This window comes from Loxodonta africana, chromosome 25 (genome assembly GCF_030014295.1).
Source record: "Loxodonta africana isolate mLoxAfr1 chromosome 25, mLoxAfr1.hap2, whole genome shotgun sequence".
Taxonomy (NCBI): Eukaryota; Metazoa; Chordata; class Mammalia; order Proboscidea; family Elephantidae; genus Loxodonta; species Loxodonta africana.
This window is the reverse complement of record NC_087366.1, coordinates 64,761,223-64,778,720: the sequence shown is the minus strand read 5'-3', so window position 1 is coordinate 64,778,720 and position 17,498 is coordinate 64,761,223. Positions and strand designations below refer to the sequence as shown.

Genomic DNA, 17,498 nt, shown 5'->3' with positions numbered 1-17,498 from the left:
CTCGGCGCGCTCAGCATGGCGGGCCCCGCTCCGGGGCGGAGGCTGCGGCCGCTGGCGGCGGTGGCCCTGGTTCTGGCGCTGGCCCCGGGGCTCCCCGCAGCCCAGAGCCGGCAGGCGCCGCGCCCCGCCGAGCGGGGGCCCCCGGTGCGGCTCTTCACGGAGGACGAGCTGGCCCGCTACGCCGGGGAGCAGGTAGGCGGGCCTGCGGGGGGCGGGGGCGGCCGGGGGCGACCGGGGGCGGCCGAGGCCTTGGGGCGACGGAGGCCTTGGGGAGACCGAGGCCTTGGGGCGACGGAGGCGTTGGGGCGGCCGAGGCTTCGGGACGCGCGGCCACGGGGCGCCCCCTCCCGGCTCCAGACGGCGCCCCTGAGGGCCGGGCCCGGCCTGCTGGGCCCCTCAGTGCGGGTCGATGGCGCAGGGGGAAGAGGCCCTACAGCCCCCCCACACCGAGCCCCACTCGCTGGAGACGCCGTGGATGGTGGTCTATATGTGAACCCCAGAATCTTTTTTATATTTAATTCAGTACCAACATCAACTGGGCCTCCGGTTCAGTTTACTCACTGGGGGTACTGGGAGAGGAGAGGGAAGGAAGCAAAGCTGGATCTGGCGTTCCTATTAAATAAATGCCTGCTCCCCGGGATAGGTGGGGACTGGGGTAGGTCCAGGGCGGGTGCAGGCGTTCCCTGCTCCTTGTTTTTCTGCTCCTGTGTCTCTGGCCTCCTCTGCAGCCAATTCTCCAACCCAGTTTTAGTGCCCCTGCCCTTGGGGCTGCGCCAGAGGTGAGTCAGCTTGGGGTTGGGGTAGAGGGGAGGTCAGAGGTTAGAGACAAGAGTGTCCCCCCACTCCCACTCTGGACGGTAGTCTGGAGGTTCCCAGAAAACCCCTCACAGCTTGTGCTCGGATTCGTGGGCCTAGGTCTGGTGGCTCTGCAGTGTAGGGACAAAATGCTGTGTATGAACCGGACCTAGCGGGGCTGATGTTAGATTGAGGAAGGGGTGAGGGGACAGCTTTGGTGAGGAAACCATAGGACCACAGCATTTCAGCAACCAGTCTTTTTCTTCTACAGATGAGGAAACTGAGGCATGCCACCACTTAGCAGTAGAGCCATGAAGGGATCCCATGTTTTCTTTGTTAAAACCCCCTAGCCTGGACACTCTGACCCCTGAGCAGACAGGCCTTAGATGGATCCAAATCGCAAGGGAGACTCAGAAACGTGGCCCTCAGGTGGTGATCTCAGTTTGGGCATCAGCTGTAGAGAGAGGCTGGCTGAGAACACAGAAGAGGGGCCAAATGGCAGGGTTGTGGCTGGATGTCAGGGGACATCTTTTAGGGGAACGGGGGAACCAGATGGCGCAGGGTCGGAAATCTGTGCGGAAGAATAATGTAGCATAGCAGGCTTGAGCCCGCTGCCTTAGAAAGGCCTGCATGTAGGGCTGGACCTTGCCTAACTGATAATGGTGGCTCACCCTTCTAGACTGCTTGTAGTCTGGTTTATGTTGACATCTTATGTGCTTTGCAGAGGGCGGCTTTGTGACCAGACCTTAAGTAAAAGCCGTGGGCTCCCAGTGAGTCTTTTCTGGGTTTTCCTGGGCAGAAACACTGCACACATGTTGCTGTATTTTTGTTGTTGTGGGGAGAGTGCCCTCTGTGGGAGCCTCAGGGGAGGGAGAGAACGGGAGGGAGCCTCATGTGGAACCTTCCAGACACCGCCTGTGTTTTTTTCCCTTATGATCGGCTCTGTGTCATTGCTAGTCACTGTAATAAGTCTTAGCCCTGAGTACAACCCTATGCTGAGTCCTCCTCATGAATTTCCAAATGTGGGGGTGGCTCCCCCCCATTCCAAGGGAAGAGAAAGTTCAAACTTGAGGGTGCAGCAGCTGTGCCAGGAGCTGCAGAGTGAGGACTAAGAAAATCCTTTGTTTTTTTGATGTTACTGATACTTAGTTTGTGTAACGCTTTGTATTTGAAGAAAGTAGTTTTCTTAAGGGTAGCCAAGAAACGTGCAAGCCAAGAAAGTGGGTGCAGACCGCTCGCTCCTCAAAGAAATTGGGTCATTAAGGGAACGAGAGAGGGAAGCTTGAGGTAGAAACAGGATAAGGACACTGTTGATTGGGCCATGGAGCCCTGAGGATGTCTGTGTTGTTAGCTGGCTTGCAGTCAGCCTCTGACTCATGGCGACCCCATGTGTGACAGAGTACAACTGGGCTTTACAGGGTTTTCTTGGCTTTAATCTTTATGGAAGGAACGCCGGTGGTGCAGTTAAGCGCTTGGCAGCTAACCTAAAGGTTGGCAGTGGCTCTGCAGGAGAAGAGACCTGGCAACCTGCTCCCGTAAAGATTATAGCCTAGAAAACCCCATGGGGCCATTCTGCTCTGTCACTTGGGGTTGCTATGAATCAGAATTGACTCAACAACGCCCAACAACAACAATCTTTGCAGAAGCAGTTTGCCAGGCCTTTTTTCTGCAGACATGCTACGTGGGTTCGAGCCACCAACATTTAGGTTAACAGCTGACTGTGCCACCTGAACTCCTAAGGATGTCTCTAGGCAGAGGGAAGGAGCCAGAGAGAGGAATAGAGTTACGGAGGAGAAAGATAGTGGAATGAAGTGGTTTAAAGTTGGCTCTGGTGTGGTTTACCCTAAGGCGGTTTATGCTTGTCGTCCTGGGTGATTATCAGTGGTAGTCCCTTTCACTGTTACAACTGTCGTGATTTGTGTAAAACACATGATCTCTTCCTGTGTAATACATGTGTGATCACCCAGTTGGAGCATTCTACTTGTTCTGCTGTGTGACTTTGGGCACATTACTAAACCTCTTGGAGTCGCAGTTCTTTTCACCTGTAAGATGCTTATAGACAGGATTCTACCAAAGGAGCAGAACCAGTGAGACAGACAGATACTGTTGTTGTTAGTGTCCTCGAGTTGGTTCTGTCTCATAGATGCTGGTAACAAGGAATTGGCTTCTGTAATTGTGGGAGCTAGCTAGGTAAGTCCAAAATCTGTAGGGCAGGCAGTCATATCAGAAGGGCAGGCTGAAAACTTTTGGGTAGGGTCTGATGCTCTAGCCCACAGGCAGAATTTCTTCTTCCTCAGGTAGACCTCACTTCTGTTCTTAAGGACTTTCAACTGATTGGATCAAGCCCACCCAAGTAATCTAGGATAATCTATACATAAAATGAACTGATTGTAGGTATTAATCACATCTGCAGAATTCCCTTACAACATCACCTAGGCGAGTGTTTGATTAGATTCCTGAGTGCTAAGCCCACCCAAGTTGACACATAAAACTGATGGTCACAATGGTTATAATAAGAGTTCCTACTCTAGAGTGACTTTGTGAAGATAAAATGAGATGGTGATATGCAAAGTGCCCAACATAGGCCAGGCATAGTGCTAGCATTGTTGCTGTTAGGTGCCCTGGATCCTACGTACAACAGACGGAAAAGTTGCCCAATCCTACGCCATCCTCACCATTGTTGCTATGCTTGAGCCCACCCTTGCAGGCAGTGTCAGTCCATCCTGTTGAGGGTCTTCCTCTCTTTCGCTGAAGCTCTACTTTACCAAGCATGATGTCCTTCTCCAGGGACTGGTCCCTCTTGACAACATGTCCAAAGTATGGGAGACAAAGTCTTACTAGCCTTGCTTCTAAGGAGCATTCTGGCCGTACTTCTTCCAGGACAAATTTGTTTGTTCTTTTGGCAGTCCATGGTATATTCAATGTTTTTTGCCAACACCATAATTCAAAGGCATCAATTTTTTGGTCTTTCTTATTCATTGTCCAGCTCTGGCATGCATGTGAGGTGATTGAAAATACCATGGCTTGGGTCCAGTGCATCTTAATCCTCAAAATGACCTTTTTTGCTTTTTAGCACTTGAAAGAGGTCTTTTGCCCCAGATTTGCTCAGTGCGATACATTGTTTGATTTCTTAACTGCTGCTTCCATGGGTGTTGATTGTGGATCCAAGTAAAATGAAATCCTTGACAACTTCAATATTTTTTCCATTTATCATGATATTGCTGATTGGTCCAGTTGTGAGGATTTTTGTTTTCTTTTTGTTGAGGTGTAATCCATACTGAAGGCTGTGGTCTTTGATCTTCACCAGTGAGTGCTACAAGTCCTCTTCACTTTCAGCAAGCAAGGTTGTGTCATCTGCATAATGCAGGTTGTTAATGAGTCTTCCACCAATCCTGATGCCTCATTCTTCTTCATGTAGTCCAGCTTCTTGGATTGTTTGCTTGGCATACAGATTGAATATGCATGGTGAAAGGATAGGACCCTGACACACACCTTTCCTGACTTTAAACCACACAGTGTCCCTTTTTTCTGTTTGAACGAATGCCTCTTGTTCTAAGTATAGGTTCCTCATGAGCACAATTAAGCATTCTGGAATTCCCATTCTTTGCAATGTTATCCATAATTTGTTATGATCCACACAGTGGAATGTCTTTGTATAGTCAGTAACATGTAGGTAAACATCTTTCAGGTGTTCTGGCGTAGATTAGTATTCTTGAAATACTTCCTGAAAATCTGAACAGTGCCTCAGTGGTGCCCCTTTAAACCCACTTCTCCCCACTATCTGTAGTAAGGGTTGTATTCCAAAACCAAACGAGTTGCAGTGGAGTTGATTCTGACTTCTGGTGACGCCATGAGTGTCAGAGTAAAACTGCTCCACAGGGTTTTTAGTGGCTGAGTTTTTGGAAGTAGACCATGCTAACCACCTGCACCACCCAGAAATTCCAAGGGTTGTGTACAGGGGTGGATTATCCAATAGGTGAGGTAAGCGTGGAGTTTGCCTTGCTTACCAGATCATCTATAGTTGGCAGTTTCACGTCTTCGATGTGGTGAAACCATGTGAAATTGTTCATGACAGATTAGTAAGTAAGCACAAGTAAGCCATGCCTACCTTGCTTACTGGATCTTCCACCCGGTCAGGGCTTGTAAATTTGAAAAGAGGCTTCGATTCTGTAGGAATGTGCAGTGGGGATGGGATAGAGACAGATGCCAGCCATATCTAGAAGCCGAATCTTTGATGTGGTGAAACAATGTGCCATTGTTCCCTACAGATGATTTGGTAAGCAACGTGAGCACCGTGCTTACCTTGCCTGTTGGATAATCCACCCCTGGTTGTATAAGGAGGTTATTTAGAGGACCTTTCATGTAGATGACACATGGCTCACAGCGTAAGCATGTTGAACAAAAATGAAAATAGGGCAAGAAGATAAAATACATTCTAGGTGCCATTCTGTGACCCTTGTTTTCTTAAGTTCTGGTCAGAATTGGCCTTATATGTGGAGAGACTGATGGTCCCCCTTCACTGTTGGCTGTACCCTTGTTCCATTACCTGCTATTATAGCAGGATTTTACTGTTTGCTTATAAATTTTAAGTCCAAGAGTAGTTCAGGTTTTCAGTGAGGAAGAATTGGGATGTAGACTCAGACGGGTGTGAGTCTGAATCCTGGCTTTTTATTCACTAGCAGAGAAATCTTTGGCAAGATTATTTAAACGCTAAGCCTCAGTTTCTTTATCTACAGAATGGGTATAGTGAAAGCTTCCTCACAAGGTCATTATAAAAACTAAGGTCAGTAAAGTAGTAAGTACCATACATGGAGTCCCTGCATGGTGCCAACGGTTAACACATTCTGTTGGTAACCAAAAGACTGACAGTTCAGTGGCACCCAAAGATGCCTCCGAAGAAAGGCCTGGCATTGTACTTCTGAAAATCAGCCAGTGAAAACCCTAAGGATCACAATGGTCCGATCTGGTTGTGCATGGGTTCTCTGTGAGTTGGGGACTAACTCAACGGCAGCTAACAACAATTACAGAGAAAAAAAACTGCAGCTCAGAGAAGTTAAGTAATTTACCCAAGGCAACACAGCTCATGTATTGGCTCAAACCCAGGCCTGTGTGACTTTAAAGCTTGTGCAAAGACCATGACACCAGGAGGCTCCGCTTTTGATCTCTTGGGAAAGCGGCCTCTCCTGTGTGACCACAGCTCTGCTGTGGTCATAAATAGATAAAAAGTGTCATATCTATTTACATACATTCAACTCTAAATCCAAAAGATCTCCCCCTCTGGCCTTCCTGGGGATGGGGTTTGGGAAGACTCCATGGTGTCAAGCTGGGACTGAGCATGTCTGTATCATGGCTCATGTTCCTGAGTCCCCATTTATGTTCCTGAGCCTTCTACCCACCCTTGGCCTTCTCAGTTGGCATTTCCCAGGCCTGACAACCCCTGCCTGCCGGCCCCTGTCAGTGGCTGTCCGACTGCATGTGATGAGAGCTCACCCTTCCCCATACGACTCTGAGGCTTAACTGAAAAGTCCCTTCCCCTGTGGAGCCTGGGGAATGCTGTGTAACAGACGTCCAGCAGGCACGAGACATGCCTTCCTGCCTCTGTGCTATGACTCCCTTTTAGGCGCACACCTTCAGTGCATAGTTTAATGAGGAGATGAATATTTACCTGTTGGGAAAATGCACTGTATGATCTGTGGTTAAGTATGTCTATACCTTCTGTATGTGGGTGTCATGTTTATTTGGCTCTTCGTGTACAGGAAAGCGAGAAATATCACAGGAAAAGCAAAAGAATGGGAAATATGACAAAATATCATAGATAAAATTATAACTGCAATGTAGTTTTCAGAATTGATGTAAACACCTGGCCCCATTTGATAAGTGGCCAGAGTGGAGGACCAGGTGATTCCCTCGAAGGAGAAGCAGTTGGTCCTCACTGAAGCATGCAGTCTGCAGGCTGGTAGAGATGTGCCATTTAAAGTAACCCCTGAGACTAGGATAGTAGTCTTGTGGGACATCTTGCCAGTAGGGATAACATAGTTCATGAAGTGTGTGTTCTACATCCCAGTTTGATGAACAGCGTGTGGAGTCTTAAAAGCTTGTGAGCAGCCACCTAAGATACAACTATTGGTCTCTACTCGTCTAGAGCAAAAGAAAAAGAAGGAAACCAAAGACTCAAAGAAGAAACCAGTCTACAGGATTAATAGTCTACACGAACCACCGCCTCATCTACCCTGAGACCAGATGAACTAGGTGGTGCCCAGATGCCACTCCTGACCAGTCTGATCGGGGCCACAATAGATGGACCCTGATAGAATCGGAAAAAACAGTGGAACAGAGCCTCAAATTCCTTAAAAAAAAAAAAAAAAAAGACCTATTGGACTGATTGAGACTGGAGGACTTCCTGAGACTATTGCCCTGAGACACTCTTCAGACCTTGAACCAAAACTAACCCTTGAGGTCACCTCGTAGCTAAATAACAAATTGGCTCAAAAAATAATGAATAACACCTGTAAGTACTGTGCTCCTTTAAAACGTCACCTGTACGAGACTAAATAGTTGCTAATTACTTCAAAACTAAGATGAGAATATAAGGGGGCAAGGAAACTCTGTTAACGGAAACAGCAGAAACAATGAGAATGTTCACGCATTGTGAAGAATGTAACCAATATCGTTGAACAACTTGTGTAGAAATTGTTGAATGGGAACCTAAACTGCTGTGTAAACCTTCACTGAAAACACAATAAATTATTATAAAATAAAATAACCTTTGGTAGATAAGGTGGAGCACTTCTCCACAAAGTCAACAGAATCCTGGGAACTAGATTTATAAGCCAGTTAGTGAATAATAGTAACCAGCCATTCCTGAGCTCCTTCTGCGTCCTGCCAGGTGTACACACACAGTGTTTCATTCAGTCTTCTGGAAAGGTGCCAGCACCAGCCGCCATCAAGTCAGCTGTGACTCATGGTGACCCCCCGGGTGTCAGAGTAGAGCTGTGCTCTGTGAGTTTTCAGTGGCTTGATTTTTCCCAGTAGATAGCTGGGACTTTAATCCAGAGCGCCTCAGGGTGGCCTTGAACTGCCAATCTTTTGGTTAGCAGTTGAATGCATTGACCGTTTGCAGCACCCTGAAAGGTAGGTAGGTGTTATCTCCATTTAATAACTAGAGAAACTGAGGCCAGAGAAATTACGTGACAGAGGATAGTTGCCTTGGGCAAGTTGCTTAACTTTTCTGAGCCTTAGTTCTGTTTCTGCTAAAGCTGGTGTTGAAGACACTTGACTGTAAGCTCCATGATGTCAAGAACTATTAAGCCTGCCCCCCTGCCTGCCCAAGAGGATACCAACCAGTGTGTCTTTGGAGGGCCGGAGATTCCTGCAGGCCCAGCAGCACTTCCACCCTAACGCTGACCTGTGAGCCGCCTGGCAGGGTCCCCTACCCCCAGCAGGGCTGGGACAAAGGGAAGACCTGGTCCCGGGTGACTATCCAGGATCTGCCAGTCCCCCAGACCACACCTGGACCTGAGAGAAGTTAAAACTCATGCTATTTGTGTTCATCTGTCTCTTTAGTTTATAGCAGTTTGGGGGAGGGATAGGGAACTCTAAGGTAGCATTTTATACCTATTAATGTAGCAAAAATAGGGTTCTTAGGTAGTACAGATGGTTTGTGCTGTACTACTAACCTAAAGGTCGGCAGTTCGAACCTACCCAGCTGTGCTGTGGAAGAAAGGCCTGGCAACCTGCTTACGTAAAGATTACAGCCAAGAAGACCCTATGGGGCAGTTCTACTCTAACATATGGGATCGCTATGAGTCACAATCGACAGCAACTCTTTTGGTTTTGTTTTTATAACCTTAGTTACTGATCTCTGCACAGCTCAAGATGGAAAATAGCTTTACTAACCTGCACAGGAAGGTTTGCTTCCTGTTCACAGCATCTTCCCTGCTTTCCAGGACGATCAGCCCATCTACATGGCAGTGAAGGGTGTGGTGTTTGATGTCACTTCCGGAAAGGGTAAGTAGCTTGGGTGTTGAATCTCCATTTCTGGGGAGCTGAGGAGCCAGAGTGGAGACTTGGGGCGGTGGGGGGAGGGGGGGTGATGGATGGGAGGGAACGCCGGGCAAGGCCTTCTCCTTCTGTCTCAAATGACCCAGTCGAGTTGACAATCTTTGTCAGCATTTTACTTCAACAGTTTTTTCTAACAATGCCGCGCCTTTACGCAGAAGCCTTCTGTGGCTCCCCGTTGCCTATAGAATCAGCCCAGACTTGATAATTTAGCCTAGTTGAGGCGGAGAGAAGACATGCTACCCCTTTAGGTAGGAGCCCTGGTGGTACAAATGGTTGAGCACTCAGCTGCTAACTGAAAGGCTAGCGGTTCGAACTTACCCGGCCATGCCGCAGGAGGAAGACCTGGTGATCTGCTCCCATAAAGATTACAGCCTGGAAAACCCTATGGGCAGTTCTGCTCTGTCTCTTGGGGCTGTTATGAGTCGAAATCGACTTGACAGCACCAGACAACAACTCCTTTAGGCAATCAGGGTGGCTTCGAAGGAGAAGGTTGAGCAGCCCAGCCTGGGCTACATCGATCTTTTCTCTGTTACCAAATTTAAACTGTGGCAGGATTATGTACCGCAGTCAAGTATATGCTTAAGTAACATGACAAAATAAAAATATATATCTTAAAAAAAAGAGAAACTGAAGCCAAGAATCAGATCATGGAACATCGTAGGGTATTTTATTGCCGTTTAATGGTTTCCCTGATTATAACTACAAATGATATCATGGAGGTAGCTATTGTAATGGCTTATCTTTTATTTGATACCAAACACTGGGGCATGGAAATGGACTTGGCTCCCACCAAACATTAAGAAGACCAAGCATTTTGATTGTTTGTTTCTCATTTTTAATAGTTTTAGGAGACTTTCTTCATCCTGTATTTTCTAAAACTCAGCTCTCTGCTCAGCATGTGTAGACTGCTCCGTGTTCTGAATTGGTGGAATCTGGACTGGTGGATGGGGTGGGTCAGTGCACTTCACGCCGTCATTGCCCTCCTGCTCCTTGGGCCTGGAGTCTTTTAGGGTTGTTTCGGTCTTGGGAGCCCCCCACCCCAGTTTGCAGGTCCCTGGCTGCTCTGCCTGCGGGTTCACACCTCTTCCCTCCTCCCCACACAGAGTTCTATGGGAGAGGAGCCCCCTACAATGCCTTGACTGGGAAGGACTCCACCAGAGGGGTGGCCAAGATGTCCCTGGACCCTGCAGACCTCACCCATGACATCGTGAGCCAGATTCCAAGCCATCATCAATATGTCCCACCCTAAGCCATGGCCTTCTTTACCTCCAGGCAAAGACTAATAACTAGTCTGTTTCTACTCCAGTCCACTCGGTGGAGTAGCCAGCTGTTTTCTCAAAATACAAAATCTTGCTATGCCACTCCTACTTGGGCACCTTCCATGGCTCTCCATTGCCTACAGAGCCAAGTCCAGTCACTTGTGAACTTGGCATCTAACTCAGTGATCTTCACAGTTTGGCCCCAGACTGATCCCCCTTGCAGCCCAGCCACAGCAGATGACCCCCCACCCCCCTAGCCTCTTGCAGGTTTGCTGACAGTCTGAGACCCACTCTCCAGTTCTGTGGAGGACTTAGCTTGCGTGTTCATGTGCCTCTGAAGGAAAAACAGTGCAGATACAACCATGTCAGGATCTAATCCCAACAGAAAGGCTGGCGTCATCTCAGCTGTGCTCAGCACCAGGCAGAGCCGATCAGACTCTATACCACATTACAGAAAGGACTTAAGGAGGGAAAGGGTGCCTCAGTTTGTAGTGAGCGGCCTGTGGAGAATTTTGTGAGGTTAGCCAGGAAGAAGGGGGTGGACATGGGTTGCAGCAGAGCGCCCCCCATGGGTGTTCCCTGGGAGCCTTGAAGACTCTGATGAAGTCATTGCTCCCCTCTTTCCCTCTCCACTCAGGGCTGTCTCTTAAAAAGTCAGTTGTCTATTATTTGCTTTGCTCTTTTGTTCAGGGTGTGGGGAGGGCAAGGCTGGGATGGAGGGAAGTCAGTGGCCAGCACAGGTCACTCACCCCACCCTGTGTTTCTCGGGCTTTTCTCCCCTAGACGGGGCTCACACCCAAGGAGCTGGAGTCCCTGGATGACGTCTTCACCAGAGTGTACAAGGCCAAATATCCCATCGTCGGCTACACAGCCCGCAGAATTCTTAACGAGGACGGCAGCCCCAACCTGGACTTCAAGCCGGAAGACCAGCCCCATTTTGACATAAAGGATGAATTCTGATATCCATCTGCAGAGTCAGGGTCTTGGGAGGGTGGGGCAGAGGGACAGTCAGGTGTAAACCTGCAAAATCTGCTCCCTGAAGCCTCTGAGTCACCGGGGTTGGAATAAAACAGGTGTGTAACCTGGAACTGCGATTTTTTATTGTCATAGTCAAGTTTTCCATCCACCTGGTAACCTGCCCACACACCAGCCAAGGTGCTGTTAATACCCGTCTCCTGGCCAGAAGGGGAGGCCCCCAAATGTCAACGTGGTTTCCTAGTGGTCGGATGATGAGTGGCTTTTATTTCTTTATACATTTCTGTATTTTCCAGATTTTCTACTGTGACTGTGCTTACTTTATAATAACAAAAATAAGCTTTCAAAATTATCTATCCATTTATGCTTTTCTGCACTTTCCAGATTTTGTACAATGTGTCAGTATTAGTTCTGACATTAGAAATTCATGTACCGTTACCTTTAATGTGTACCTACACTTCCGTGCCCTTCCTTTATGAGCTGCCTCCACCTCCTCTGTCTTCCTGGCTCCTGGAAAAACACAGCAGCGACACTTCCCCCTTCCTGCTGTCCCAGGGCAGTTGTTAGGCAGTGGGGCACTTCTGGAGTAGGTGGGCGCCTCCTCACTGGGGACAGTGGGGTGCTTCTGGAGTAGGTGGGAGCCTCCTTCACATTGGGGGCAGTGGGGCGCTTCTGGAGTAGGTGGGAGCCTTCTTCACATTGGGGGCAGTGGGGCGCTTCTGGAGTAGGTGGGAGCCTTCTTCACATTGGGGCCAGTGGGGCGCTTCTGGAGTAGGTGGGAGCCTCCTTCCCATTGGGGCAGTGGGGCACTTCTGGAGTAGGTGGGAGCCTCCTCAATGGGGGCAGTGGGGCACTTCTGGAGTAGGTGGGAGCCTCACTGGGGGCAGTGGGGCACTAATGGAGTAGGTGGGAGCCTCCTCAATGGGGGCAGTGGGGAGCTTCTGGAGTAGGTGGGAGTCTCCTCATTGGGGGCAGTGGGGCACTTCTGGACTAGGTGGGAGCCTCCTTCTCATTGGGGACAGTGGGGTGCTTCTGGAGTAAGGTGGGAGCTTCCTTCCTCCTTGTTGGGGGCACCTCTGATGATGGCAGGGCTCAAGCCCACCAGGGAAGGTGCTCACTTTCTGCTCAGGTCCTCCAGCTTGGAGCATAACTTTGTGGGCCACCTTTTGGAATGTAGCTCAGAGTTAGCTCCACCTCCCTCCCCTCACCTGGGAGGAGACTGCAGATCCTGATCTGGGCCATAGGCACAGCCTTAGAGAGCTGTGTTTGTGTGTGTGTCTGTGTGCATGTGTGTGCACGTATGCAAGGGGCTGGACCAGGTGTGTCTGCATGCATGTGTGTGCACGTGCAGGGGGATGGACCAGGTGTGTCTGCATGCATGTGTGTGCATGTGCGGGGGTGCTGTACCAGATGTGTCTTGCACACGTGTGCATGTGCGGGGAGGCTGGACCAGGTGTGCCTGTGTTCACGTGTGTGTGCGGGGGGGTGGGGGGCTGGACCAGGTTCCACAAGGTCAAGCCAAAGCTGGTACACAGTTCATCTCCTGAACCAATGTGTACAGTACACCTGTGCCAGGTGCCACACCAGATGCCACACCAATTACAGCCATGAGTTAGATCTGGCCCTCTCCTTAGGAAGCGCATACTCAGGGGATGGCCACATAGACAGTTACAACCCTGTGGGGTTGGCGTAGGGTGGAGCATGTACAAGACGCCGTCAGAGTACAGAGGAGACCTGAGCCCAAGCGCCAGTATGGACTCTTTACTGGGTGACTGGCCATCCTGGTTTCCCTGGAACTTTCCCAGTCTGAAAGTCCTGCATCCCAGGAAACCCCTCAACCCAGGCCAGTCTGTGGGATTGACCTCCTCCAGGTAAGGGACCCAGGACACCCAGGCTAGGCACTGCCTGGGAATGAAGAAGGAATAAAGAGCTGAGAAGGAGAAGGAGCTGAAGGAAGGGTGGTGGGAGAGCAGAAGGGGGCTGGGTTCTTCATCATTTACCCTACACGTTCAAGTTCAGTGTCTCAGGTGGAAGCTCAATGCCCAGCCTTCAGCTGGTGCTCACTGCGTTGGTGTTGGTGTAATTTGTGAAGTTTGCCCCAAATCTAAGTTCCTTCTGCTAGGGTACACCCCCTCGCACACTCTCAGGGAAACAGCTCCTTCTGCTTCATGTTTCTGGACCCCAGAATGCTGGTCAGTAACCCCCACCTCAGTGTTCCCAGCCCTGATCCCCTCTCCCCCTTGCAGATGACATGTTGCCACAGCTCCTTTGCCATAACGGGGAGGAAGAGGGCTAAAGGAAGTAAACAAAGCCCTGGAGCATGGTGCCCACCTCTCTACTTGGAACATTGAAAAGTCTTTCAAATAGATCACTGACTAGTGAATGTCTCAGAGGGGTGGCGGGAAGCTGTGGGCAACCGTGTTGACAGGCCTGCAGGAGAGCAGGCCAGAGGTGGCTGACCAGAAACCCTGGTATCTAGAGGGGGTTCGTACAGAGCTCACCTGGCTCAGGTCCTTGCCTTCTCCCAACGCTCCAGGATCGTGGACCTGAGACCTCCAGACTCAGAAGTCTCACCCCTCAGGCACTGGTGCCAGGGGGCTTCCTCACCACCACATCACTAGTTTTCAGGAGAAAAGCTATGAATCTGAGTACGTTAAAACCAAACCAGTTGCTGTGGAGTTCCCCCAACTCATGACAACCCCGTGTGTGTCAGAGTAGAAACGCGCTCCATAGGGTTTTCAATGGTTGATTTTTTAGAAGTAGATTGCCCGGCCTTTCTTCTGAGGTGCCTCTGGGTGGACTCAACCCTCCAACCTTTTGGTTACCAGACGAGTGTGTTAACTCTGCAACCACCTAGGGACTCCATCCTCTACACTGGTTTCATTCAACAGGCTGTTTTTTAGCCCCCAACCTCTAACAAAGCGTGGTGCCAGAAGCATCCTGAGATGCTTCTGAGAGGCTGACGTGAAACATGCCTAGAGCACAGCCCCCCGCACCCTCCAAGATTATTCCCTTCCATGTAGGAAGAAGTTCCTCCTGCAGCCTCGTCCTGGAGATCCCAGAAAATCACTGCCGGGAGAATTGTCACGAACATACGCTGCATTGTATGGGTGGTCTTTTATGCTCCATTTCATAGCCCCTCAGCCCAGCACACGTATAATCGCACTGGCTGCCTTATGGGAAGAGCAGAGTTGAGAGACAGAGTTCTGCCAAGATATCTACTTATAGTCTGAACCCAGATCACACCGTAAGGAATTCCGCTTTCCATTGACTGATTATATCACATTAAATTACATTATGGAGGATGATTACATCGCATTGCATTCAATTACATTATGAAACAGCAACTAGTCTAGTGTTTGGCAAAACCACAGGGCCCCATAGGCTCGCCAAGCTGACAAGTAAAATTAAACACCACAGTGTCCGATTCAGCTTTCTACCCTGGGGTTCCTCTGACCATTCAGGGCACTCACCTGCCAGCAAACAGAGTTACCATCCAGGGCATTCACCAGCCTGCAAGCAGGGTTACCATCCTGGGCACTCACCAGCCTGCAAGCAGAGTTACCATCCTGGGCATTCACCAGCCTGCAAGCAGAGTTACCAACCTGGGCACTCACCAGTCTGCAGAGTTACCACCCTGGGCACTCACCAGCCTGCAAACAGAGTTACCATCCTCGGCACTCACCAGCCTGCAAACAGAGTTACCATCCTGGGCACTCACCAGCCTGCAAGCAGAGTTACCACCCTGGGCACTCACCAGCCTGCAAACAGGGTTACCATCCTGGGCACTCACCAGCCTGCAAGCAGAGTTACTACCCTGGGCACTCACCAGCCTGCAAACAGAGTTACCACCCTGGGCACTCACCAGCCTGCAAACAGAGTTACCACCCTGGGCACTCACCAGCCTGCAAACAGAGTTACTACCCTGGGCACTCACCAGCCTGCAAACAGAGTTACCATCCTGGGCACTCACCAGCCTGCAAACAGAGTTACCATCCTGGGTACTCACCAGCCTGCAAACAGAGTTACCATCCTGGGCACTCACCAGCCTGCAAGCAGAGTTACCAACCTGGGCACTCACCAGTCTGCAGAGTTACCACCCTGGGCACTCACCAGCCTGCAAACAGAGTTACTACCCTGGGCACTCACCAGCCTGCAAACAGAGTTACCATCCTGGGCACTCACCAGCCTGCAAGCAGAGTTACCGTCCTGGGCACTCACCAGCCTGCAAACAGAGTTACCATCTCCTGCTCAACCCTGGATGATTAGGGGCCTGGGGCAGTGGACAAATCTCCCCACACCTCAAGGCTCCTCAGAGGGTCTGCAGTGAGCAGCTCAGGAGCCCACTTGGGTTGGCCAAGGCTCCGTCCTGCCTTCATTCTTCCCATCCTCCTGTCCCTGATCTCATGGATAACTTTCCAAATGTGTGTGCGAGCATACAACCCCTGTCCCAGCCTCTGCTTTGGGGAAGAACCTAGGCTCAGGCACAAGTTTATTTTCCTTGGGTACCAACAAACTCCCTTTTACCAAACTCGGGTTTACTGGTAACATCTTATGTGGAAACCCTGGTGGTGCAGTGGTTAAGAGCTACAGCTGCTAACCAAAAGACTGGCAGTTGGAATCTACCAGGTGCTCCTTGGAAACGCTATGGGGCAGCTCTACTCTGTCCTATATGGCCGCTATGAGTCGGAATCAACTTGACAGCAATGGTTTGGTTTTTTTTTTTTTTCTGGTAGCAGTTTAGAAAGTCCTCGTGTCAGTTACTGTGGCTGTGTAACAAGTTGTTAACTGCCATCTAGTCAGTCCCCAGCTCGGTACAACCCCGTGCACAAGGGAGCAAAACGCTGCCCGGCTCTGCGCCATCACCAGACTGGTTGTGGATCAGACCATCGTGAGCCGTGAGCCAGAGGGTTTTCAATGGCTGATTTTCGGAAGTGGAAAGCCAGGCCTCTTTTCCTAGCCCCTTTAGTCTGAAAGTTCTGCTGAAATCTGCTCAGCATCGTAGCGACACGCGAGCCCTCACTGACAGGTGGGTGGCAGCTGCATGCTAGGTACGTTAGCTAGGAATCCAACCGAGGCCTCCCGCAAGGAAGACAAGAACCGGCCCAGGTGCCACCGATGCCCCTCTGTGCAGCAATCCCTCCCGCACTTATTACGCTCACAGACCCTTTACGTCTGTGGAACTGACAGCTGGGAGGCTGGGGGCTGGAGTCACATGAAGGCTGGCTCACTCACATTTCGGGTGGGTGATGCTAGCTGTCAGCGGGGAGCTTTGTTCCTCTCTGCTTGCCTTCTCACAGCATGGCGGCAGGGTCCGGAGGATGAGTGTGCAGACAGAGAGGGTGGGGGGAGCTGCATCTCCTTTATGACTCAGTCTCTGAAGTCAGCGGTGTCCCTTATATTCGTCAAGGGCCACAAATCCCACCCAGGCTAAGGGGCACATGGGCTTGGAAATGTCTCCTTGGCCATTTTGGGAAACTAAGGTCGGCCAATGTTCCCTCTTGCACCATGTCATTCCAAGATTGCATCTTGTCATCTTTGGACCTGCAGTGCACACAGCGGGTGCTCAGTAAACACAGTTGTCTGGTGAAAGAGCACAGGTTTTGGAGTTAGATGGAGCTGGGTTCAAATCCTGGCTTCACCACTTACTACCTGCATGATCCTAGAAAAGTTAACTTAGCTTCTCTCAGCCTCAGTTTCCAAACCTTTAAAAACAAAAAAACAAAAACCCATTGCCATCGAGTGGGTTCTGACTCAGTGACCCTGTAGGACAGAGTAGAACTGCCCCATAGGGTTTCCAAGGAGCGGCTGGTGGATTCTAACTGCCAACATTTTGGTTAGCAACTGAATACTTAATCGCTGCACCACCTGGGCTCCTCCTAACCTTTAGAATGAAGCAAAAACACCCATTTCATGGGGTTGTTCCCAGGATCAGGTGAGAGCAGGTGAGTGTGGCCTCGCACACTCCTGACCCCTGCAGTCCTCCCCCGTCTCCTCCATCCCGCCGCCCTCCACCCGGGTCTGATGGCATCTGAGACTCCCTGCATGTGCATGGACACAGGTGAGTGGAAAGCAGTTCGGGATGTCCCAGAGCCTTGGCTACAGTCCAAGGTTTGGAGGAAGTCGGGGGGCTGGGGCAGGGCTCATTCCCAGACACCTCACTCCTGGCCGGGGACCGGGAGCATGAACCCAGCTCTCCTGACAATGATGAAGGGCTCTCTCCTACGGCCTCAGTCACTAGTTTCCCAGGTGCCCTGAGGGTCTCTCCGGTCCCAGAGTGCTGTGAAGGCCTGCCTGGCCTGCAGGCTTTGCTGCCAGAGGCCCGGGTGTGCCCACTGTGGTGCAACTTGTCCCACCCCACCCCACCTGGTGGCCTGGGTCTCAGCCCAGCTTTCCAGTCCCCCTGGG

General features: G+C 50.5%; 1 protein-coding gene across 1 annotated transcript; it reads left to right on the top strand.

Annotated features, from left to right (window-relative positions):
* NENF (neudesin neurotrophic factor) lies at positions 1-11,203 on the top strand. Its single transcript, XM_064276928.1, has 4 exons — positions 1-192; positions 8,742-8,802; positions 9,960-10,063; positions 10,899-11,203. The coding sequence occupies exons 1-4, from the start codon at positions 16-18 to the stop codon at positions 11,073-11,075; spliced, it is 519 nt and encodes a 172-aa protein (XP_064132998.1). The 5' UTR covers positions 1-15; the 3' UTR covers positions 11,076-11,203.
* Positions 11,204-17,498: the final 6,295 nt, after the last annotated feature.

Coding starts and splice junctions, on each gene's coding strand:
- NENF (XM_064276928.1), top strand. CDS start 16: ATGGCGGGCCCCGCTCCGGGGCGGAGGCTGCGGCCGCTGGCGGCGGTG. Junction 193..8,741: donor CCCGCTACGCCGGGGAGCAG/GTAGGCGGGCCT, acceptor CCTGCTTTCCAG/GACGATCAGCCCATCTACAT. Junction 10,064..10,898: donor CAGACCTCACCCATGACATC/GTGAGCCAGATT, acceptor TTTCTCCCCTAG/ACGGGGCTCACACCCAAGGA.